The sequence below is a fragment of the Protopterus annectens genome, chromosome 6.part0 (genome assembly GCF_019279795.1).
Source record: "Protopterus annectens isolate FY-2018-M chromosome 6.part0, PAN1.0, whole genome shotgun sequence".
In the NCBI taxonomy this organism is placed as follows: domain Eukaryota; kingdom Metazoa; phylum Chordata; order Ceratodontiformes; family Protopteridae; genus Protopterus; species Protopterus annectens.
The window spans coordinates 331721188-331747677 of NC_056737.1; the positions used below are offsets into that span (position 1 = coordinate 331721188).

General features: G+C 39.2%; 1 protein-coding gene across 1 annotated transcript in view; it reads right to left on the reverse strand.

Moving 5' to 3' along the window:
• Positions 1-26490, reverse strand: part of LOC122804302 (F-box only protein 27-like) — a 643152-nt gene that overhangs the window by 451482 nt on the left and 165180 nt on the right. The window contains exon 3 of the mRNA XM_044074092.1: positions 22429-22524. Within this exon, the coding sequence (XP_043930027.1) occupies positions 22429-22524 (96 nt within the window). The remainder of the gene's footprint in view (positions 1-22428; positions 22525-26490) is intronic.

A 26490-nucleotide genomic window follows, 5' to 3' on the forward strand; every position in this document is an offset into this window, starting at 1 on the left:
CAAAACCTGCTGGAGAGACAGGTTTGTATCCCAGAGGCTGCCCTGTCTCTGGAATAGACTTCTCATACATGTCAAACAGAGCACCTCCCTGTGTCCCTCATTGACAGAGGTGACAGGTGCTGACTGAGGTTTCTTTTTTGGGGATAAACTCTTGGCTAGGCTTGTAAAGGCCCCAAGACCATTAGCCTAGTAACCTCCTATGATCCTATGTGTCTGTTCAGATACATACCAAAGGAAGTGCTTTAATCAATGATAGGCCAGATGAAGACCAAATGCAGTAGGATGATGACGTTTTTGGAGCTAGATGCCATGCCCTTGCCTATAATTTGAGCAACACAGGATGATCTCCTTACTATCTCAGACACGTTAGTCAAAAGCCAAGTCACTATCTACATGTGTACCCAAATCCCTGATTATTGGTTCTATTTTTAGAGGTGTGTCCTACTGATGAGGTAATTTCCTAGGGTGGATGACTTCCTAAAGGAAACTATTTAGCATTTCCTGGAATTGAGTTTTAAGCTTTGGTTTTGGTACCAGTCATTTATCTGTGTTAGCTCTTTGTGTATGTTGTTAGTGTTTTGGGGGGATTCTTGGACTGCTCCTAGTCATACCTCTCAACCTCTTAGTGCAAGACATCTGGACAAAGCCTGACGAAATAGGGGAACAAAGGCCCAAAAATAGGGCCAGATTTTAAATATTGTTCTTATAAACTTAGAAAGTTGCTAGAGTAACAGGGTTTGTGTTAACATACATTTTCTGAAGGATTTGAAGTCTGAAACTCAAATGCATGTCATTATTTAATTACTTCAGTCTTCAGATCATCCCAGTGATTTGCCAGAAAACCACACATTTTATGAGGAACAGGCCAAAAATATAAGACAAAAATCTAGACAGTTGAGAGGTATACTCCCAGGTATACTCCCAGTCTGCAATCATCTACCCTTGATTTTCATTGTTAAAGCACGTACCAAACTTATTCAGCAGTGCCAAGAAGGAGAAATGTGAGTGACTGAAAACAGTCATGGACAAAGCAATTCAAAGGTGAATTTCATTCATGCATGTCCCCTAAATCACTGTCACTTCTCAAACTTTTGAAAGATGTTGATTCAGATATATTCACTTCCTTACTCTTCAATTCAAACATTATCAAATTCTTCACTGTTAAGGTACATTTAGCTCTTGATTCTACTGTGCACCCTAACCTAGATGACGATGCAGGATTGCTTTAAACAACTCATCCAACAGGCATCACAGGGTTTATCTCTGCACGGAAGAAGCTCATCACCCACCTAATTCAGTGGTCACAATCAGAAACTTCTTGTGAGCACTGCAGCTTACCTCCCCTCACCTCACGGCATATACACATACATCCTCAGGCAGAACTGTTGTGGGCTTCAGAAAAAAGGCTATGGAAAAAGCTTCATAGCTTTGGAAAGCTTAAATTCTTTCATGTCACTGCTTTCAAATCAATTTAAATTTTGACACGTTGAATACTGTAACTTTTGTGAGAGACTTGGACTTGAAAAACAGCTAAAGCTAAGTTAATTATGACCCGTTGCTTAGAAAAGGATAAAACTGACACACTGAAGTAGAGACAGAGAGACAGGATGTTAGGGATGTATGAGCAAATTTTAATGGGCCCACTATTTGGTTAAGTACCACATAACTTCTGCCATTTTTGGATCCACCTATACAAGCAAATGGAACACATCTAAAACAAAATATGCAACACACTCACCAATGGAAAGATAAGTTCTAAACTATAGGTGTCTTTGTATATCCCCTGTGCAAAACTAAAAATGTTGGCAGACTGGCAGTGCCAGGCCTAAATTATAAGTTTAAAGACAGCATATTAGGCCGATCAGCCATCAAGAAAGGCTGATTCCTCAGAATATGGTATATAGGCCTTTCTACAATCCCGTGTATCTAACGTTTTCTTAAAACTTTCCAAGATCTTAGATTGTTTAACATTAAATGGGATGTAATTCCACAGTTTTGTAATTCTAAGGGAAATATACGAGACCTCATCGCAGAATTGGCCATTTTCTTTATAAACTGCATATTGTTATAGTTATGCATTTTAAAGCAGGTATTAATGCTTTAAGACTAAAGTTTAACAGTAAACTGGCCAAACCAATTTCCTGGGATCCTTGCCTATTATAATTATTTACGTTGTTTGAGAGAGGCACGAAGTTTCAAGTTTTCTGTCTGAGTTTGGGAACATTTCATGCAGGCTTCAGTGAATATCAACAAGAGTAAAGCCATTTCTATATTACAATGAAATGTTGTGTCATTTGTATGTGATTGTGGTAGGGTGGGGGAGAGGAATGGAATGTTATTATAGTAAGTAGCTCTTAAGCTAGCAAGAGGGGGCCCATGTGACCCACTGACACTGAATGGTTGGCCATCACTGCTGTGAAACACAGTACAGTAGTTTGTCCTAAGAAGCAATACTGTATCTGTGCCATGTACTGACGTACAGACAAAATCTTTGACACAAGAAGAAATATAACACTGAAAAAACAACTACCTTCAACTGACCTGAATGTTCAGTAAAGCAAATCTGAATGCAACACACTAATCTGGATGGATATTTGAGCTTTTAATCAATAATAAGCTATCCATCACATGGAAACGTATCCTATCAAAAACACTGCTTCAGGAAAATGAGGAATACTCTCACTAAAGGAGGACAATTAAAAAAATCATTAAAAGTATCAGTGGCAGACGGCTTTGTGATTAGGCTATACTATATAACTTGCATTAAAATGGGCAAACTAAAACATTTTAGTGAAAGGAATGCAATAACTTCCAGACATGAGAAGCAATACATTTACCTATCTTTTAAATGCACAGCCAGTGAGATACATGCTGGGCTACAACAGTTTTAAATGGACAGGATAAAGTAGGACACGGATCTGCATGGATCTGGAAGTGGCATCTCTAGAACACAGGGCTCAGGAAATGATTACCAAGGGACATTGGAAACTGGAATTTGCATCAGGCAATCACTGCGTTACATGAATATAACATGCTACCATTTATGAAGTACAGAATTTCATACAGTAAGCACAAGCTGGCAGAAAAATGCATTGTCACAATGTGTGCAATCAGCTCAGAGAAAACCTTAACAAAGTGATCCATTAGAGAAGCTGCCGAGAGTCATTTTGTCAACTGGTCCTTGATGTATAGTTTGTTTTGAGTATAGCTATCCAGTATTGTGATTTTTTTTGTATGTGTGACCCATCTTAAATTTTAAGTATGCAAAAATTCCTGCTTTCATGACAAATACTAAAGTAGTCCCAATTCTGCACAAGACTATAAAAATGGAGCATTTACTAGGATACCACTATGACTCCCCAAGTGTCTCAACATTCCTTCTGTATCATGCAAGCAGCAGAAAAGTACAGTTTTGTACCTACCATAAATGTAGATGTCCGAACTGGATAGCATCTGCAGTCATAACAACTGGGTTGTCCTGTCGTCAGGCAGCCCTTCAGTCGGCCGGATTCCAAAGTCCGGGTCCGGCTTCGGCTGATGTCGCACTTCACCCGACGTCATCTCTGTTGGTCTTCGGGTATAAAGGCATCAGCCAACGCCATTTTCTTCAGTGTTTCTTGCCCCAGATGCCAGTAGCCCTCTTGGAGGCTAAAATTTGGATAGATGCCAATGTTTCCAAAAAGATAGAGGTAAACACAAAAATAAGCATGTATGTACATATATACAAACAAATACACCATAAAAGACTCCCCCCCACCAGCTAGCTATTAGGAGGGTAAAACACCCTAGGAGTACCACAGAGGGGAAGGAGGGAGGGTAATCCTGACTGCAGATGCTATCCAGTTCGGACATCTACATTTATGGTAGGTACAAAACTGTACTATGTCCTTCATGGATGCATCTGCAGTCATAACAACTGGGTAGAATACCATAGCCAACTAGGGAGGAGGATAAAACTAGATTATGGTGTGTTTAGGATCCCTTGCAGTACAGCAGTGGCAAACCCTGCTCGGGATCTGGAATATAGAGGCAAATTATAATGCTTGGCAAATGTATGCACGGAGGTCCAAGTAGCCGCCTCAATAATGTCTTTGGTTGCCACTCCTCGTAAGAAGGCTGTGGTAGTGGCTGTTGCCCTTGTAGAATGAGGTCTTATGTTCTGTGGAATTGGTTTTCCATGGAAGGAGTAACAGAATTGTATGCAATTTCCTATCCATTTGGAGATTGTCTGTTTGGAAATAGCTTTTCCTTCCCTTCCTGTTGCATAGGCTACAAAAAGTTGGTCAGTCTTTCTGCTATTTTTGTTCTGTCCAAGTAGTAGCGTAGCTGTCTATGTACATCCAAGGTATGCAGTATTCTTTCCCCTCTGTTTTGTGGGTTGGGAAAGAAGGTAGGTAGGTGGATTGCCTGGTTTAAAGACACTCTGGATACCACCTTAGGCATAAATGTAGGATTAGTCCTCATGGACACTCTATCTTGGTGGAAGATTAGGAAGGGTTGCACTGCCATTAAGGCCTGTAGTTCTGAAACCCTCCTTGCTGAAGTAATTGCCAGTAGGAAAGCAGTTTTCCATGACAGGTGTTGTAGGTCTGCTGTTGCTGCTGGTTCAAAGGGTGATAGTGTCAACTTTTCTAGCACAAAGTTTAAGTCCCAAGCTGGTAAAGGTGGTTTCCTTGGAGGTTTTACATTCTTGATTCCTCTGAGGAACTGCCTGAGCAAAGGGTGCGAATAAACAGGTGGATCAAAGCTGTATTCTGCTGAAATAGCTGCTGCATGTATCTTGATGGAGGAGTAGGACAGGCCTGAATGAAGAAGTTCGGCCAGATACTCCAGAATGTTAGGCATATCTATGTTTGACACATCTTTTCCTCTTTCAGAACTCCAAATGACAAACCTTTTCCATTTTCCAGCATAGTTCCTTCTTGTTGAAGGTCTGCGTGCTTCAAGAATAATGTCTTTAACTCTTTGGGAAAGTTCTGGATTAGCTGCTGCTATGTGATGTTCCATGCAGTCAGTTGCAACGTTTTAGGTTTGGATGTATGATGCTGTAGTTGTTCTGAGTTAACATCAAAGGCATCAGGGTATTGGCCACATATTGTTCGAGACATGCCCCTCAGCAGTGGGTACCAGTGTTGTCTTGGCCAGTTTGGAGCTATCAGGATTATCCTTGGACGTTCTTCCTTGATTTTTAGTAATACTTTGTGTATCAAGGGAAGAGGTGGGAATGCATATGCTGTTAGGCCTTTCCAGCTGAAGGAGAGCGAATCCACTTTCCATGCTAGTGGGTGGAATGTCCTTGTGCAGAATTTTTTGAGCTGGTGATTGTGAGGTGATGCGAATAGATCTATCTGAGGCATTCCCCATTTCTTTGAGATGGTCTTGAAGATGTCCGGGTGCAGTTTCCATTCGTGGGTATTCGATGTGGTTCTGCTTAATACGTCTGCTAGAGTATTTTCTTTTCCCGGTACAAATATTGCCTGTAACTGGATGTTGTAGCTGAGTGCCAGGGTCCACAGCTCCAAAGTCATTCTGCATAGGGGGTATGAATGAGTGCCTCCCTGTTTGTTGATGTACCACATGACTGTGGTGTTGTCTGTCCTTATCATCAACTGGCCCTCTTTGAGAAATGGTCTGAACTTTTTAATTGCCAGTTTTACTGCCAGCATTTCTTTTAGGTTGATGTGCAGGTGAAGTTGATCCTGTGTCCACAATCCTTGCACGCATTTGTCCAGCATGTGGGCCCCCCATCCTAGGTCTGAAGCGTCTGTTGTGATGGTCTGGCTTGCTTGACATCTGCGAAAGGGTAGGCCTGGGTTTGACTGGCATGCCTGAGCCCACCATAGGAACTCCTGTTTTAAGCATGGAATTAGTGGGATTTCTGTTTCTAGGCTGTGTCTGTGTTGGGACCATAAATTCTTTAGGTACCACTGTAGTTTTCTCATATGTAGTCTGGCAAGTGGGACCAAGATTATGCATGATGCCATGAAGCCCAAGGCCTGCAGTACTTTTCTTGCTGTTAACTTGTTCAGCTTTGTTAGTCCCAAGAAGTAAAGAGGGAGTTCTTTTTGTTTTTCTGTAGTTAGGAATGCCATTTGTTTTACTGTGTCCAATTCCGCGCCCAAGAATGTTCTTGTTTGGGATGGTATCAGCCTTGACTTTTGTAAATTGACTGTGTATCCCAGTGCTTGTAGCAAGTAAATGACCCTTTGTAAATCTGTTGTCAGCTTGCTTTTGCTGTCCCCTTGTAGCAGGCAGTCGTCCAGGTATGGGTAAATTTGAATTCCCTGTAGTCTGCAATGGGCGATTACTGATGCCAGGCATTTTGTGAATACTCTGGGCAGTAGATAAGCCAAAGGGCAATGCTGAGAATTGATAGTGCTCTGATCCTGCAAGAAATCTGAGGTATCTTCTACAGATTGGTCGAATGGGGACGTGCAGGTATGCCTCCTTGAGATCTAGAGTTACCAGCCAACACTCCTTGCCCAGCATGGGAAGAAGTTGCTGTAGGGTCAGCATTTTGAATTTTGGGACAATGATGTATGTATTTAAGGCGGACAGGTCGAGAATTGGTCTCCAACTTTTTTCCTTTCTTGGAACTAGGAATAGTCTGGAGTAGAACCCCTTTCCTTGCTCTGCTGTTGGCACTCTTTCCACAGCTCTCATGTTTGCTAACTGCATTATCTGTTGTAGAGCCTCTGTTTTTTGATTTGGAGGTAAATTTGGCATTCCTCTTTTGACTGGTAAAGTGTGGAAGTGGAACCGGTAACCTTGATCTATGGTTTGTAAAATCCACTTGTCCTTTGTTATATAGTGCCAGTTCTTTGAAAATAAGGTTAACTTTCCGCCTAGAGGAGCTGCTATTTGTTCCCTGGTAGGCGGATTTAGGATTAAGTCACTGTGGTTGTGTTGATGTAGTGGCAGTGGTTGTGTCTGTGCCTCTGTTGTTACCTTGCCACTGTCGTCCTCTGTAGGCACCTCCTCTGGATTGGTTTCTGCCTCTGGAGCGTCTATTCCTGCCCCTTTGAGATCTTGTGGAGTCAGGAAAGGACCAATTTTTGGCAGGCCAGTTCCTGCTAAACCTTGGGGGTTGAACCTGCAAGAAATCTTTAACCGTTTGAACAGATTTTGCCTTTTCTTCCATTTTCTTCATAACCTGCTGGGCAGGTGTACCAAACAAACTTGTCTTATCCATAGGAGCATCTAGTAACTTTGCTTTAACATGATCCGGTAAAGCTTGCTCCTTTAGCCATGCATGCCTTCTTATCACTGTGCCAGTCATGGCTGATCTAAATGAAGCCTCCAGTGCATCATAGCCACATTTTAAGGAATGGTTACTAACCTGTTGTATGTTATTTACCATTTCTAATACATATTTCTTATCAAGAGATTCATCAGTGGTTAGTTTTTTAGTTAACTGATCAAGCATAAACTCTTGGTATTGTATCATGTGAAGCTGACAGTTTAAAGCTCTAGCTGAGAGAGTAGCTGAAGTGTAGACCTTTTTGCCCCATCTGTCTAATGACCTTGCTTCCCTTTCAGAAGGAATAGGGTTTTAGCTATGGTCGGCTACTGCCTTGGGACCCTGGGATATAGTTTGGGTCTGCAAGTGGGGCCTTGTAAAGGTGGTGATGAGTGTCTGGCACCCTGTAAAACCTGTCTGGTTTGGCAGGGGCTGGAGGTAAAGAATCTGGTGCGGAGCAGACATCATTGAAAGCATCATCCACCACAGAGAACAGGAGGTATAGCTAAGGGCCTGTGTTGTGGAAGGTGCAGAAAGGTTCTAAGTCTTTTTCTGGAGTCTGAAAAATCCTGTTGCTGCCATTGGAACTGCTCTCGCATGGCATGTAAGGTTTCACCAAAGGAGAATTCTTCTGGTGGGGAAGCAGCTGGAATGGATTCTTCAGCATCAGAGTCTTCAAAATTGGAGAAAGGAGCCTCTGGCTGGTCAGTTATGTCTGATTCATCGGCAGAATCATCAGATGACACTGGCTCAGGGGGCTCTGCCCTAGGTCTCTTCTCTGGGGGCTGAGAGGCCCTGTCTGGGTGAGATTGAGATCCTCTAATTAATGAAATTAAATCTTCTGCCAGAGTAAGCATTTGAGAACTAGAGGAGGGCCTGGTTGTAGGGGTTTAACAGGCACTGTTTTAGTAGTCTTGGCTGCTTTAGCCCTGGCGAAGGCCTTAATGGACATGGCTGCTGGAGGCCTAGCAGCACCACGTGCTGGGGTAGAGACATCCAAGGGAATGGTGTCTGATAAGTCAGTGGCAACCACCGTAGTGGATAAAATTTCTGAGGCCGATTCAAGAGTGGTAGCAGGGGCCTCAGTTGTAGAGATAGTTTCAGCTGTACTTTGATCAGTTTTCTCGGTTTCGGCCGAAACCGAGACACTCGCGGTTTGCTTAACCATGGTTTCGGCCGAAACCGCGGACCGCGAGTGTCGGTCTTTATCTTTGCGTTTTTTGGCAGATTGGGTAGTCGGAGGATCCGACGGCATAATGTACGCAAAATCAGAACCGAAAAACTGTTCAGCAAACTCCGATCGACGCCTAAGCGTTCGTCGGTTGAAGGAAGCACAGGCCGAACAGGCTGCTACATCGTGGGCTGGGCCTAAACAAGGCAGACAATAAGAGTGGAAATCTTTATGAGGTATTTGTTTCCCACAGGTTAAACAATTATTAACTTTTTCTGACATCGGCTGAGGCAAGAAAGAGTCCCCAACGGGGTACTTAGCTTTAGAAGTCTTCGAAGTAGTATTCGGTAGAAGTAATCTCTGGATCCGACCGACCGGCACTTGCGAACAGCTTCTGCTTCGGGCGCCACGCGGCAAGAAAGACTGAAGAAAATGGCGTCGGCTGATGCCTTTATACCCGAAGACCAACAGAGATGACGTCGGGTGAAGTGCGACATCAGCCGAAGCCGGACCCGGACTTTGGAATCCGGCCGACTGAAGGGCTGCCTGACGACAGGACAACCCAGTTGTTATGACTGCAGATGCATCCATGAAGGACATCATCCAAAATTAACTTGCTCATAACTTCTGTATCACCATACCCCAGCTTTGAATACACTAAATGATCTGACTTACAAATGAGCAGTCCCATTCAGTGCTACACAGTGAATGATATGCTATTAGCTCACGGTGTTGTTAGTACCGTTACTGTGGCTGACCTCTTAACAGCTACCTGCTCCACTAATCTTCAGTGTAGATTAGTCCCCATTTGATACAAAATAGTAAGTAACAGTACAAGTCCATCTAAACTTGTAAGGGGATGGTGCACTTTTACTCTACTTGTTTAGATAAAGTTGATTTAATTAAGAGTTCTGCTGTCGCTGGTTGTTTACACCCTAGTCTGTAAGACTGAGGTTTGTTGAGCAATAGCTATGTTATAGCGCTCCTGTATGTTACCAAATATCAATATCCAGCAGTCTAGAGTGAAGTAAAGGTTAAAAAATGTTGCAAAAAAAATGAGGGGATGACCCTATCTTCTTTCAGGTTATTCTTCTAAAACACACAACTTTGACTATTGCTTTTTTTTTTCATGTAGGTTTCAGTAAAGTGAATCTCCAATTTAATAAATATTTTATTTGATTGTGCTTGTTTACAACAGGCATCCACCTCAGAAATCTGCATACTTTTTGCTTACTGATGTGCACAATTTAACCTGCAAGATAAAATATATCAATTAATATACAATCCACATGTATTGCAAGTTGGTTTATTATGTAAAACATTTTGGAAATCTGATATTTCCTTGTCTGTGTGTGTAATTATCATGTGATATGCAAATTGTATGCTTATTAATTGTCCCTTTTTTGGTCCAGATGCCCCTGACTGTCATAGGTTTTATCTATCATTACAAATGACAAACAGTGTGAGAGCTGCAAAATGAAAGCTCATCAACAAGTAGAAACAGTTCAAAGCATAAAAATCAAAAGTCAGAGCTTACAAACACTAGCGTAAATTATTTACTCAAACTATAACAAGCAAAGTTTTCAGGTAGAACACCCTTTCTAAATGCACACGTCACAGTAAGATTTATGTATTTAAGAATGATGTGATTTAAGTCACATTTTAAAAGATGGTGCTATTTTAAAGGGTTCTATATTATGTATAGTGATATACAGTGATATTTTGTCTTTATTTAACCAAATGGTTTCATGCATTTTTTCCAATTAGCTGAAAAATCAGAATTCAACCATAAAACTATTCATGATAATAAATGAAGTTGTAACATACATTTCCAGGTCAGGATTTCCTATTCCACCATCTTTCCATTCTCTTATATAATATCCCAAAGCCATTCTAGGTTTGTTGGAGTACCATACAAACTTCAAACAAATGTCATTAGATTTTTTTAATGCATTCTTTAGAAAGAACTATATAAGTTGTACAATTTTTAATATGTTGGGCAAAATGACCATTTTGATTTTAATCAACCTATCTTCTATAAGGAAAAATAACTTGCTCAATTTGTTTACTATAATTCATTGCTGCTATGTTGTTATAATTACATGTAAACGTAACCCCTAATACAGAAAAAAATCACTTCCCTAATAGTATTCATCAAATAATTTAACTCTTTTGCAAATTAATAAGGTTTATTTGGGTTGAACCTTGGACCTCACAGCAGTTGAAATATTTTTTTCTATTTGTTAGTGAAGAATCAATATAATCTATTGTTTACAGCACATTATCAGCAAATAAATGAATTTTGGAAGTATACTGATCATTTATTTTAAATCCTACCATATTTGTTTAACTGGTTAGAGGGTCAACAGCTAAAACAAATAATAAAGGAGACAAGGGGAAAACTTGTTTTTTGCCTTTGTTTATTTTTACTGACTGAAAAATAAGATTCTAGCTTAATATATGAATATGAATTCTGACAAAGATGATAAATAACATACATAAAGTTAAATGGAAAAAATGTACATTTCTAGTACTTTAATTAAATAAGGCAAATTTACTGAATCAAAGGCTTTATCTTGATTCAGGTTAATTATAAACAGTTCTTGTTTTTTGCTGTTATCTATATGTAATTTGTGTGAAAACTCTTAATGTTTATAATGTACAAGTGTATATCCAGCATTGGTTTTATATACTTCATACCTTACATTTTAAGGTCATAAGTGGGATGAAGTAGACAGGTACACAGCTAAGTATTTCAGGTAAAATGTCTGCAACATTTTACACCTTCTTACAGAACATCATACATATGTATAAATATTTCAAGCACAGGCATTAATGCCCATCTAGCCTGCTAATATATGTACCAAAACACCTGTTCTCGTAAGTGTCCAGGCTGTTCTTAAAAATATCTAGACTAGTACTTACTTGCTTTAATGTAATTTGGTAGTCTGCTAAATGCATTAGCTGCTCTGTCAGAGAACCACTTAGTAAACTTCTTGTTCCTATAAAATCTCCTACATGGGTTGTCTGATGTTTCTCTAGTACTTTTTGATAACCCCAAACATTCCCAGATGTAGCTGTCTCTAAATGCCCTATATACGTGAATAAGATATCCTCTTAGACATCCGTAAGAGACACTGTACAAGTCCAGGGGTTTTAGTCTTTCATATCCATGGATGTCCTTGGTATATTTCAACTGTACTATTTCCAGTTTACGCATGCTTGTTTTCTTATAAGGTTTCCATATTGTTATTCCACACTCAAGTTTGGGTCCAATGTAACTAACAAAGAATGACTTCTTCTTTTCTGATTTCCTAGACTTTACAGATCTTTTTATATAACCTATAGTTCAATAATTATCATTAACCAACTGTTTTATATGATTAGAAAAACTCAAAGCTGGATCTACCCATATATCCAGGTCCTTAAATGAATTTAAAGTTTCAATCACTGTGTGCAGTATTAAATATTCACCTTTCAGTTTATGTCTCCCAAATCTCATATTCTTAGTTTTTGATGTATTTATCAGCATATTATTCTTCTTTGTCCAAATGGTCAATTTAGTCAAGTTCTTTTGCAGACATGCTTTATCTGTAACACGTAATCAGTTTACTCAAGTTCAAGTCGTCTGCATATAGACTGTAGAACACCAGAGATGAAAAAGTTAGGTATGAAAGATGTAATCTAAACAAGTAAGGGCCTAGGGCAGAGCCCTGTGGGACACCCTGACTGTAACCAAGGATTTCATCTGTCCAGTTGCTGTATGATACTTGCCATGTCCTATTTGTAAGTCAAGCATCATTTACCAGAAAGCAAGCTTGGCTTACTTAGTTAGAGAGAAGCATGTCAGAATTTGTACTAAAGGTTTCCAAAGCAATATCATAGACTTGATGAAGAGATGAGTACAAATAAAACATAATTCTTATGTAGGTATACATACATACATATATATATATATATATATATATATATATATATATATATATATATATATATATATGGATCTACTTCATAAGATCGACAGACCATTTGATCGACATTCATTTGGTCAACAATCAGTATTCAAGGCAAAAACCTGGGATTTGCCCCCCTCCCCAATGTTGTGCGACCCTGGAGTTGATATATATATATACACATATATATATATATATATATATATATATATATATATATATTTATATATATATATATATATATATATATGTAGTTAGAGGTGTGTGGGGGGTACAGACCCCCACATAGGGGGGGGGCGAAGCCCCCCCACCTATTTTCGTTTAAAATGTTTTAAACGGAAATAGGTGAGGGGCTTTGCCCCCCACACCCGCCAATGTGGGGGGCTGTGCCCCCCCTAACTATATATATCAACTCCAGGGTCGCACAACATTGGGGAGGGGGGAAAATCTCTGTTAAGTGCCTTGAATACTGGTTGTTGACCAAATGAGCTTTTGACCAAGTGAATGTCGATCAAATGGTCTGTCAATCTTATGAAGTAGACCCATATATATATATATATATATATATATATATATATATATATATATATATCTATGACAGTATAAGAAAAAGAACAAAGGGCAGTTTTGTAGCATGCAACCAGACACAAGAGTATAAAGTACAAAATCTGCATTGTGTTGTAGGTATAAGCTAACAGCAGACCTAGTCTATAAGACAAGTCAGCCGATGGCAGTGCTTCCTGTCATGGACAAGCACTGAAGTTACAGATCTGTGAGTGTATACTAAAATGCATCTTTGCAATGGTACACTAAAAATGGTTCTCTGCAGTGGTACACTAAATGGCTCTCCAGAGTGGGTGCTCATTACTGTAATGTCTCTCTCCAATGGGGAATATTCATTCACTAACATGCCTCTGCAGTGGGTGCACATTCATTTTCTGTAATGGTCCTCTGCAGTGGGTCCACATTCACTAACTATAATGGTTCTCTGCAGTAAATATACATTCATTCTCTGTAACAGACCTCTGCAGTGGGTGCATATTCATTCTCTGTAATGTGCCTCTGCACTGGGTGCACATTCATTTTCTGTAATGGTCCTCTGCAGTGGGTCCACATTCACTAAAAGTGATGGTTCTCTCCTGTGGGTGCACATTCATTCTCTGTAATGGACTTCTGCAGTCGATCCGCATTCGTTCTTTGCAAAGGTCATCTGCAGTCGGTGTACAATTCACTGCAATGTTTCCCTGCAGTGGGTGCACATTACTGTAATGGTTTTCTGTAGTGGCTGAAGGTTCACTAACTGTAATGGTCCTCTGCAGTGGGTGTACATTCATTCACTGTGATGGCTCTCTGCAGTGGTTGCACATTACTGATGGCTCTCTTGCAGTGGGAACACATTCATTCTCTGTAACGGTTCTCCATAGTGAGTGCACATTCACTCACTGTAATAAGTTAATGTACATTGCTGTAATGGTTTTCTGCAATGGATGAACATTCACTCACTCTAATAGTCCTTTGCAGTGGGTGCAAATTCATTCACAGTAATGGCTCCCTTTACTGGGTGCACATTTACTCTCTGTAATGGTCCTCTAAAGTGACTGCACATTACTGTAATGGTTTTCTGTACTGGCGGAACATTCACTCACCGTGATGGTCCTCTGCAGTGACTGCACATTCATTCTCTGTAATGGTTCTCTCCAGTGAATGCACATTAATGTAAGGGGAACATTCACTCACTGTAATGGCCCTTTGTAGTAAGTACACATTCATTCTACGTAATGTTTTTCTGCTGTTTTTAATTTCTCCAAGTCTTTTGGGTTTCTAATACCATGATGGGAATGGACCCCATTCCCAAGTCAAAGTACAATTAACGTTCATGAAATTAGTATTGTTTCACTCTTTGATGTCAGCCAAAAGCACTCTTTGCAGCACCTGCAATATGACCAGTAATGACTCCTTCTGCAATTCGTATTGTGTTACATGAATTGGTAACATATCTAAATACAATTGTAAATTATTTTTTATAAGACCCGTTGCTCCTTCTACTATTGGAACTGTCTAGGTATCTTTCTTCCACATGGCTCTCGTTTTTGCCTCCAGATCTAGGTATTTTATGACTTTGTGTCTCTCTCTACACAAGACACTGTAGTCACTAGGTGTTGCGATTTCAATGATCAATGCTACTTTTGTTTTCTTTTCTTGGACCACTATATCCAGTTTTCTAGCATCTATCTTTTGAACTGTTGGTATTGGGTAACCTCATGTGATATAAAATTCATCATTTTCTATGATTATTTGTGGCTCATGTTTCCAGTGTTTTTCAACCACTTCAGTACTATAATGTTTGCCCAATCTCCAGTGTAACAGTCTCGTCACATTATTATGCCTTTCAGTATACAGACCCTCTGCCATTAGTGCGTTGCAACCAGCAACAAGGTGTGTGACTGCTTCCAATTTGGTTTTACAAAACTTACATATGTCTGTTTATCCCACGTGTTCAATGGACTTTTAAACCAGCGTATACATAGCCCCCTATCTTGGGCCGCCAATATTAACCTTTCATTTACTGATGCAAATTCACGTCTCCTTAACCATTTTGGCGTTTGTTCTTGATCAGCATAAGGCTCTTTCAGAAGTTTTCTATACTCGCAACTATATTTATGTTTTTTTCCACATTTCTTGCCTTCTCATCTGGTCCTTCACCTTATATTCTTTCTTTTGTTTTTTAGCACATTCAGTTGCTGCCTGGTTTTTATTTACTTCTGGTTTGATTTCCATTCCTGCTTGACGTCGATATGCGTCTGCTAAATTAAGCAGAGATGTCATCTTGGATTTATTCTCCTCATGTTTCAAAACTTTCACTACATTTGGATCTTGTGAAGTCAGTAGATATGTGTGGAGTCCCATGATTGCAGATTTATACATGTAGACAATTTCAAGGAGGTCCAGCCCTCCTTCAGAACGGGGAATATATAATCTTGGTATACACTGATTTTTATAAATCATTTGGTGAGCATGAAGCATCCTTCTTGTTTTAATATCCAATCTATCCAACACTTTTTGGGGCCAGTCAGTCACTCCAAAAATATAAGTTAGGACAGGAAGAGCAAATTGATATATGGCTTGGATCTTGTTCCTAGATGTCAATGCTGTTTTCAGGATTAATTTAAGTCTTCTAAAATACTCCTTACTGGGTTTTATTCGCATTTGTTCATGTTTTATTGCTGATCCTTCATCATTTCCCAAGTACTTATAAAAGAACTTGAGCAAGAGGGAGTGTATATCACATTCTTGTCCCAAACTGGTGTTTTCCTGGTGCTGCAGTTTTCCTTTTTTGAAGGTTGCTTTTGCACATTTATTAAGACCTAATGACATTCCAACATCATCTGAAAATTTCTGACAACCTGCAGCTGTGCTTGCAGTTCCTCATCTGAGTTCTCATCAGTTTTAAATCATCGACAAAGAGAAGATAAGAAGTCATTAGACTTTGTTGTTTTCTAGGAGCCAAATTGTAGCCATTGCCCAAACTGTTAAGTAAACAACTTAATGGATTAATGGCAAGGCAGAATAGCAACAGTGACAGAGTGTCACCCTGGAATATCCCCCTTTGATTTTTTATCGCTGGGATAATAATCTGTCCTTTATCATGGCTTAATTGCAAAGTGGTTTGCCACTGTTTCATGGTTACTGTAATGTAGTCAATCAATGTTGGGTGTATGTTATACATTTTTAAGCACTCTTTATCTATGAATGTGGGATACTATCAATTTTTTTTTGTAGTCAATTTATGCCATATTTAGATTCCTCCCCTTCTGCATTGAGTGTACACTCATTCACTTTAATGACTCTGTGCAGTGGGATCATTACTGATAACCTTCCAGCTGAATTTCTTCAAATATCAGCCAAAGCTATCGCCTACCCTGTCTCCATCCTCATAAACAGATCCATAAAAGAAAGTACTTTTCCCTCAATCTGGAAAATATCTCATATCATACCCCTACACAAAGGAGGCAAAGCCGCAGACCTTTCTAACTTTCGTCCTATAGCACTACTATCTCCACTAGCTAAAATCATGGAAAAATGCATACACAAACAACTACTTACCCATCTCCTTCAAAACAATCTACTTGCAAATACTCAACATGGATTTAGACCTTCACATAGTACTACCACTGCTCTACTTTCCTTTTCCAACACCATCAACTGTAATCGTAACAACAACAAACTAACCTCTTCTCTTTTCCTAGACCTGTCAAAAGCCTTCGACATGGTCAACCACACACTTCTGCTACACATATTAAAATCCCTTGCTTTGGATACCTCCTCCTTAACCTGGTTCTCTTCTTATCTCGAAAACAGACAACAAGCAGTACTCTGGAAAAATTGTCTATCTTCACTACTACCTATCTCTTTAGGAGTCCCACAAGGATCCATACTAGGCCCACTCCTATTCTCTATCTTTATTAATGACCTCCAAGCATCTATCCAAAACACTACATGTATACAATATGCAGATGATTCCACAATTATTTGCACAGCCTCCACTCAATCTGAACTCCACTCACTCACACAAGCTACCTTTTCTATCGTTGAACACTGGTTCTCAAAAAGATGTCTTCTCCTCAATCCCAAGAAAACAAAACTACTACTTTTCTCACCTACACACAAATCTACACAACTTAACTTCTCTATTACTGCAGGTGATAACTCCCTCATCTCCCCAGACTTATCAACCAAACTACTTGGTGTTACTATTGATAATAATCTAAGCTATGATTACCATGTCAACAATACCATAAAAGCAGTCAATAAAAAAATTGGCTCACTATACAGAATCAAACCCTACCTAACACCTGAAGCACGGACCACCTTAGCACAAACACATCTCATCTCGACCCTATTGTATGCCTCCTCTATTTACACTAACCTCTCAAAAAGTAACCTAAAGAAACTTACGACATCCTACCACAATATAGCTCGCTTTGCCACAGCATCCCAGTATAGAACACACCACTGTCTAAACTTAAAACAATTACACTGGTTGGAACTTCCCAACAAGATTATATATCAACAACTCCTAATAACACATAACATATTATATCAACCATCTAAAACACCTGCTCTCACTAATCTTCTGAGCCCTTATAATAACCTGAAACAACTACGTTCTGCGGAAAAGCTTCAAGTCAAAACAACTCGAATCACCAATTCTGCAGGTAACTGCCTTTTTCCCCAACGCAGTAGGCAAGATATGGAATAACCTCCCATCACACATTACCTCGATAGGCTCCTTTGTTCTTTTTAAAAAACAACTTCTTGCACATCTTAAAAACTTCTGGCTCTGCTCTTGTACCAATCCCGACTGAGAAACCTAATACCTTCTACTATCATTCTTCCTCACTTCTCAACTGCAATCCTTCTCTGTGTTCTCAAACAACCTAATGACTCTACAGTTTCTACTGTTCTCAAAAAAAAAATAAAAAAATAAAAAAATTATTATATATTGTATATACACTAATATGTATGCAATGATCTGTATGGAGTGTAGTTCTAGATATAATCAATGTCTCTTGCAATACGTAAATAGTATTTTATGTGTTCTATTTTTCTTGATCTAGACTAATAACTATCCATGGTAACTTAATATCTGTTAAAGGAACTCATAGTTAATCTTCAATTTTGTATAATCTTTGTTTTAATTCTGTGGAGCTTTTCTCCCCGGGCCTCCACTGAAAATGGAAATTATCCAGCTGGACTAGCCCGGTCAACAAATGTAAAATAAATAAATAAAATAAAATAAATAACAGTTCTCTACAGTGGATGCATATTTACTCACTGTAATTGCCCTCTGCAGTGAATGCACATTCATACACTGTAATGGTTCTCTGTAGTGGATAAACATTATTGTAATGGTCTTCTGCAGTCACTGCACATGCACTCACTGTAATGGTCCATTGCAACAGGTGCACATTACTGTAATAGTTCTTTGCAGTGGGAACACATTACTGTAATAGTTCAATGCAGTTGGAGCACATTACTGTAATGGTTCTCTGTAGTGACTGCACATTCACTCACTGTAATGATTCTCTTCAGTGGGTGTCCATTACTGTAAATGTTCTCTGCAATGAATCTTTATTCATTCTATGTAATGGTCCTCTACAGTGGGTCCACATTATTGTGATGGCTCTTTGCAGTGGGTTCACATTCCTTCACTGTAAACGTTTTTCTATAGTGGATGTTTATTAAATCTGTAATGGTTCTTGGCAGTGGTTGCATATTCACTCATTGTAATGGCTCTCTGCAGCGGGTGCACATATATACTGTCTGCATGCACCAAAGTTTGAGTGCACCTAGTGGAAGTCAATTTCAAAGACATTATATAACAACACCTCTTAAGCTGTCTGCTCTGAAGGTTAGCCTCTCTAAAACCTTGCCCTCTAAGGAACTCTGAATGTGAGCCATATGAAATAGATAATTAAGGAACATTAAAGCATACCTTCTTACCATACTTATCAAAGGTTTCGTTTCCCAGTTCAAAGGAAATACTGGTAATCAAATTTTGGTTACTTTGAGACCCCATGCTGTGCGAAATAGATAAAAAATATCTCCTTTGGGATACTTCTCCAAAGAGTCAGCCTGCTCCAATGGAGGCTAGTAAAGATAGCTACATTTACTGACATCTGACAAGATACAGTCAAGACAATTTTGAGTATGGAATACAGCATTTCTGAGGATAGTCTCAAGTGGAACGATTACCTACAATTCAGGTCAGACTTGCCCTAAGTAAGTATTGTGACATTTACTGACAAGTGAGCAGGAACAGCCACTCAAAAGTGAATTTTATTATCAATATTTTGCAAAACAAGAGGCCTTTGGGGAGGTAGGAGTGGAGGACAATGAACTTTCATTATGCATGTCTATCTCAGAAAAAAACAAATTCCTTAAACTCCACAGACCTTACTCAGCAGGGGACTGAAGAAGAGGGAAACATCTCTATTTAACAACCCTGCATCATTTAATGTTATTCTCACGGTAAAGAGCAGTAGTGGCTGCAGGACAAGTCTCACACTCACTGGGGACTCCAGCTAACAACATATGATCTGTGGGGGTATGGGGCAGATAGAGGAATGAATAACCCAACAATCCACTAGTTGGGACCACCACCAAATGCTGTGCTGGGTCCCATGAGGACTCAACTAAAAGATGCAAGGTGATATCTTACAAAGGCATAGGGAGCCACATAAAGCACTATGTTTTTGGTCTTTTTCACCAAACTGGTCATCCATCACAATGTTCTGAAGAAGATTTCATGGTCTGCAGTGACACGGAAAAGAGGAGGGCCCAAATTTAAGCACAGGAGAGCCTTAAGAAATGTTCTTGCTTGGCTCTGTAGTAGACAGGGATTGAGTACTGACTTTGACCTAAACAAGTGGGGCAGGGAGAGATGGTTGAAGGGGCATGGCCCATGCACCTCTCCAAAAAGTGTGGAAAGGGAGCATATAGGAAGTACAATTTCTCCAGTGAAGGAAAGACAGACCACATCCCATGTGAGAGAGGAAAGGAATGAAGCTGCTTGTTGGCAGAGTCCCTTGCAAAAATGAAGGATGGCCAATGTGGACAGATCATTGGATGTCCCCCTTCAACTCTGCAATCTTGGTGTTCATGAGGGAATCATACAGCTATGCAGAAAAATTGATGCATGACAGACAGTGCTGGTAAAGAAAATTAAAAAAAAAAAAAAAAAAAAAAAATATCAAACAGTTCACTAACACATGAACCATCAGGTACAGGGAGGCACACCAAACTGATTCTACAACACAGGAGTGGATCTAAGGTTCTGCTCCTTAATTAGGAACAGAGCCCCTGGGGTCCTACATGTGGTGGTGACAGATACCCATCTCTCACTACCAGGAGGAGGTGCCAGAGAGTGTCTATTAATTTAAATTTTGCCATGCCTAACAATGCAGAACTGCAGAATAACCTCTCACTAAGGGCTAGTGGTTAAGTATCACAGTAATAATGGTCTTGGAAAAGGACGTAAGGCTAGAGATTTTAGGCCACATTTTTCAGATGCCTTAAACTTAGGCCTGTCTAATATTGTCTTGTATCGCTAAAAAGAGGTCCTCTTCCTGATCCTTCTGCTGGTTTAATTCTGTAGCCATCAAGAGCTGAGCTAGTGTGCAGGACTTTAGCTTTACTTGCCGATGGTGGCTGTCTCATTTGATGTTTTTGGCAATGGTGCTAACAATCATTCCAGGCAGTACCTGTGGCTCTCTCGGTTTGCAATACACTTACTGTAAAAGGCAACAGAATGTTTTTAAGGCACTGAACGTGTAAACTTTTTTCGATGACACATTTTTAAAAGATATGAACTGCAGAAGTATAAGGAAATGAGAGGAATCATTAGGGTACACACATCTTTTAAACCACACGGGGCAATATGGTGGGCCTAAGGCATGTACCCCACTCTGCCTGGGATATGATACATTTAAAGGGCCATGTGAAACAGCAGAGCAGATGTACCCAAGTATTTACGCAGGGGGACTGAATGAAAGATTAGCAATCTTAAGTGATACAAGTATTCGCTCTAAAGAGTATATTAAATGACATATGTCATATGGTAACGAAGGACATCAGAACATTCAGCTGATTCATATGCATCATGACAGCAATCACAAACAAAGAAAATAAAATGGAAATAAATGGCACAGAACGATGACTTTGGTACAGAACTTTTTACTAACATTTTAACTCTCAATTAGCCTCCACAGTATTTGGTAAAAATGTCTCTGTAAACTCTGTTCTGGAACCAGCAGGAAGCTACAGGGGTGCCATTATTGTTGCATCAGGGCAGACAGTAATAAAGGTGCTTTTATCTTACCTTACCAGGAGACTTTTTAAGAGGAGCATATTGCCCACTTTAGAAACACATTTCTCAGCTTTTAGTACAATTTTGCATGATATATGAAATGGTGGCTATCCTGTCAGACAAAATACAGATCTAAATGCCTAGTACACTAAGGAATAAAAATAGCTACCTTCTTGCCAAAGTTTTGTATATAGCTGTCATGACAAACCCAATCCATTTAATATTTTTTCAAATGTTTCCAAAACACGCCTGATAAGACAGATGGATATGATAATTGTCTACTTTCTATGTTGCATTATTAGGGTCTATATTAGAACACCGAGCTTTCAAAATTTTGAGTGTTCTAATATCGACCCATTTTCAGCATATCGAAGAAACAGAAAACCAAATTTTTTCCTAGGGAAAGAATTCGGTTGTCCGTTTCTGTTGCTTCAGTATTTTCAGTGCTGTGGTGGAAAGTTATGGGTCGGGTTCAGGTAAGTGTGCGACTGTGTGGATGTGAGGGTTAGGGGTCATGTAAGTGTGCGATTGTGTGGACGTGAGGGTTAGGGCGGGGTAGGTGAGTTAGGGTTAGGGTTTGGGTTAAGGTAAGTGTATAGTTAGTGGTGTATGTATAGTTTAGTGTAGGGTTAGGTGTAAGAGTTTAGGTGCATGTGTGTGGATTGCTATTTGTTTGGTGTGCTTGTGTTGTGTGTATGTGTTTTGGAACACCAAATTTTTTCCCTAGGAAAAAAATCGCTGTTCTGTATGTTTGATGTTTTTAATTTTCGATTTATAGGGTTTGATATAAGAACACTCGAAATTTTGAAAGTTCGGTGTTCTAATATAGACCCCATTATTACATATGTATGCCATGCAAAGTTATTCTTTGCTATGCCAAATATTCTTTTCTTGATAGGGGTCCATTTAAATTGTTCCACTTAGAATGTTTTGTCTGGCAAAAGAACAATGCCCTTCCCAATATATCTAAGTACACACTGGTGGCTTTTTGTTTGTTCTCCAAACAGTGTGAAGTGAAACAAATGTTTTACCTAAAATGATACTCCAAGTACTGCACAAATAAGCAATGAAAATATTAAGGAAAACAGTGGTAATCAAAAACATGCACACTGGCGAAATGCAAGCATATTTCAGAAATGGACAGTAATATGTACGCAACAGTCCCCAAAATAAAACGTTTCTAAGCAAAACTCACCAATCATAGATGCAGATGTCTGGCTGTTGACTATCTAGAAACTCCCTTGACAGCCCTTCCTCAATAAGATCTACTGTTTGTTTCTTAACACACCAGCTGTAACACAAGAAGAACAGAATACTCGGGTTACTCTATGTTTATTTGGGCACAGTCATTCGTCAATACAGCAATTAGTGGCAGAAGCTTTTCAGACCACATTTTTACATTACAATTTTACTTTGAAATGCATACAACAGTGTCAGAATGTTAGCAACACAATTCACAAAGTGGGCTATGAAAGACTTTATAATCCTCCTAACTATAACCTGTAACACAGAAAATAAACTTCCACTTATTCCTTGGTTTTATTTTTCTAACTACATACCCGATCTGGTGGCATCAAGTCAACAGGCAGTATGCAACAAACATGGCGTGTATGAAAGCGAAATAAAAGGAAAGCTTGATAAGGCATCAACAAACATGTTAGTTATTTTTTGGAGAAGTTCATATATGAATAGACACCAGGATATGTGTTGAAGTTAACAATGAAGGGCTGAAAGAGACTCAAATTTAGAAATAGCTGTTCTCAAGTTTACTTTTAACACCAAATACATATTCATACATAATAATAAAGTCAGTTTTAATTACTGATTCCTTCTGCTACCTTTTCAGAGTACTATCAGGAAGCAAATCAAACCAATGTAGTCAAAATTTATAAAATGTCATATTTTACAGTGTGGCCAAATTAAGCACTTTTGCAAAACTTCTGCAGACTACTATAAGACTCCTTTTTTAATCCCACTTAATCAAGCACAATTAACAATGTTGTTGTTTGTCTTTCAGCTTTTTCCCAGTAAGGGGTCGCCACAGCGGAACTCCGGTCCGCTAATGATTGGCAGTAGATTTTTATGAAACGCCGAGGTGCCAGCTCGACACCCAACCTTCAACTAAGGCACGCCCATTTACGCATGCATGTCTTTCGAATGCTACCCAACCGCAGGGAGGACATGCAGACTCCGCACAGAAGGCACTCCCAAGCCAAGCTGAGAATCGAATGGGAGAACCTCTTGCTGTGAGTTAACAATGCTATCGCCACACCACCGCGGCCTTAAGCACAATTAACAATAAATAAATAAATAAATAAATAAATAAATAAATAATCAGAACTACCACTGCTTAAAGAACCAATACAGAAAATGATCTATGGTAAGTAGAATTGTTGTTTTAAATACCTCATTTTAATAGAAATTTGATGTTTACTGCTTTATTCAAACCATAAATCTGGATATTTAAAACAGTTTGCTGCTAGTATTCTCCTTGGCATGTGACCAGACCATTAAACACTGTTGTCCCTTTGGTGTTCATTTTCTGAAATCTGCTAACCTGTTCAGCAAGGCTGAAGTTCGTTGGTAGTTATGGTTTTGTCACCGTCGCTGTTATGGAACGGTGTTTTGCTTGTTTGACTAGTGAATGTTCGCTGTCTCTTAGGCATTAGTTTAGAGTGTAGTCACAGATGAAGGATGATATTTTTGGCACTTTAGTATTTCACGTGACTGTCTGTGTTATGGAGAGGTTTTCCACTTGAGTTGTTGCCTGGACACTTGTTGGATCTGTGACCATGCAGCTTGTTCACGGACTGCTGCAGCATGATCTACTTTGGGATAATTTTTTGGGTACCCATATTTCGATAACGGAGATGGCAGTATCACACTGTATACACAGAGTCCCTTTATTTGCTGGATTTACTTTGCTACTTAATAATGAGTCCATTCTGCTTGTTCTGTGGCTCTTGGACAGTGTTTGGCTGCCATATGGTTGATTGGATGGAATCAACTGGGTCTCTGACCTTTTTTACTGGTACTATTTTCATCTATTAGCAGCTTTTATGATACTGCCTCGGGGCTATTATTAATTTTAAGATTTTATAATGCCCATTTGAATGCTGCTTTCAAGAACAGCTTGTTATCAAGGATTTAATTCATTTTGTTAATATAAACATTCTGGTCTTAAATTGCTGTTACTCACTGTTGTCTTACCTGCAGAAAATGCTGGAAAAGAATCGCACAAGCAGTGTAAATAACTTTAGATGACTGTAGTCAACATATAACTGAACCATTTCTTTTTTGACAGGTTGAATAAAACTAGCAGTTTTGTATGTGAATCATTCCTTTCAAATACATTTTCCCTTGTCATTGGTTCTTCTATAGCCTTTCCTTTTAATGTCATACTGGAAGGCAATGGTTTCCCTTAATGTGATCATATCTGGACTGCTCATTTTATGTTTGCCCACAATGGGATGCTCCATCTTGTTTTTACTCATTTTCATCCACTCACTATCTGATTGCAGAATTCAGTCTTCATTAACCCTTAGAACCCAGTCACTCCTTGTTTATTCTCTTAATGGATAACATTTTTTCACCCTAATCTTGCATGTTCTTCCATCCAAATAACTTGTTCTTCTCTATCTTCCATTTTCAGTTTTTGATCACACCAAATGTACAGTGTAGACAGAACAAGTACCTTTTCACCAGCAGGACAAAGGGTGGAGGATAGACTGGTTAATGAAGACTGAATTCTCCAAAAGGGCCTAAAATGTTATGTACATAACTTTTGCAGCAGATTTTTTTTTCTTATTTTATTTTAAACTTGATAACCTATAAGCGAGCTGGTCAAAGAGCACTTTTAGACACACTTCCCTTTTCTCTGCATCTCTCTCACACTTCAACTTTCTACCTCTGTTTCCTATGTACGTCTCTCTCACATTTTCTCTGTCCTCTCCCCATGGTATCCTTTCTTGCAACTATTCTCACTTACCTCTTCTAATGTCTTCATATCTCTCTATATAATATGATATGATATTATCCCTGTAGCATAAGCCCATCACAGCATTATGGGTACATCTAATCCATAAAGCTCTGCTAAGCATTTTTCCATCAGTGTTTTGGAACTGTAAACTATATCTTGAATGTTGTAGCATATTCTTGCATCTGTATATATATATATATATATATATATATATATATATATATATTTGTTTTTAATTTTATTTTTTTTTAGAAAATTCCTGTATCTCCAAATATGTTTCGTTCATTTTTTTATGGGATTCTAGTCACCTGGGCTGTGCCTGCAAATGGTCCATTTTGATCAGTGTGCTGCCCTGGTAAACAATATATGTAAATAAATAAATAAATAAATACAAATATGTAACTCCACCATCTTGAAAGCTATGGCAGACCACACTTAGCTTAATAACCGTTTGCCCTAGTTTTTGTCAACCAATGGAAACAGCTGATTATCCTTTCTGAACGCCCTGGTCCTGCCCACATAACCCCTAAGCTGTCCATGGACATCCAAACAGTGTAGCATGTATTCCTTGCAGTCAGAAGGACTTATGCAAAATACTGATTAAGGTTAGACTCCTTAGCAGCTTTAGGCGTAAACAAAGGACTGGACCTCAAAGAAACCAATCTGCATAGAAATCCAAATATGGACAGTTGACGCAATTGAACTGTAATGGGGCTGAAATGAGAGCAGTCGAGAAAAGGGCATTCAAAAATTTCAATTTTTCAGATGCTGCTGGTTCAAATGGGGGTTTAGTATCTCCTGTAAAAAATAAAATCTCAAGGGAACTGAATCCTTGAAAGGAAGACACAAAGAAAAGGTATGCTGAAGGAAAACTTTACACATTTAAAGGGAAACTAGAAAAATATAACTCCTACCCAGCATGAACGTTGGATATGGCAGTCAAATATACCTTAACGGATGGACAGCTTAGATTTCTACCAAATACTGAAGAACCATGGAAACAAGGGTCAAAAAGGAATGTACACAACCTGGCTATCAATGGAAATGGAGAAGTCAAATTCTTACACTTCAGAGTCTAAAAACTGGCATGTTGGGAGAGACTTAGCAGATATTCTCAACGAAAATAAGAGGCAGTTCCATCTAAAACCTCAGGAGTGGGAGCCACATCTGTCTGGGCCAAAACAGGGCTATTAAAATTAACTTGGTTCTGTGAAACCTGGCCTTCTGTCCAAGGGAAGAGAGTCAGAGTGACAATGAAAAATAGTCAAGATGCCCAAC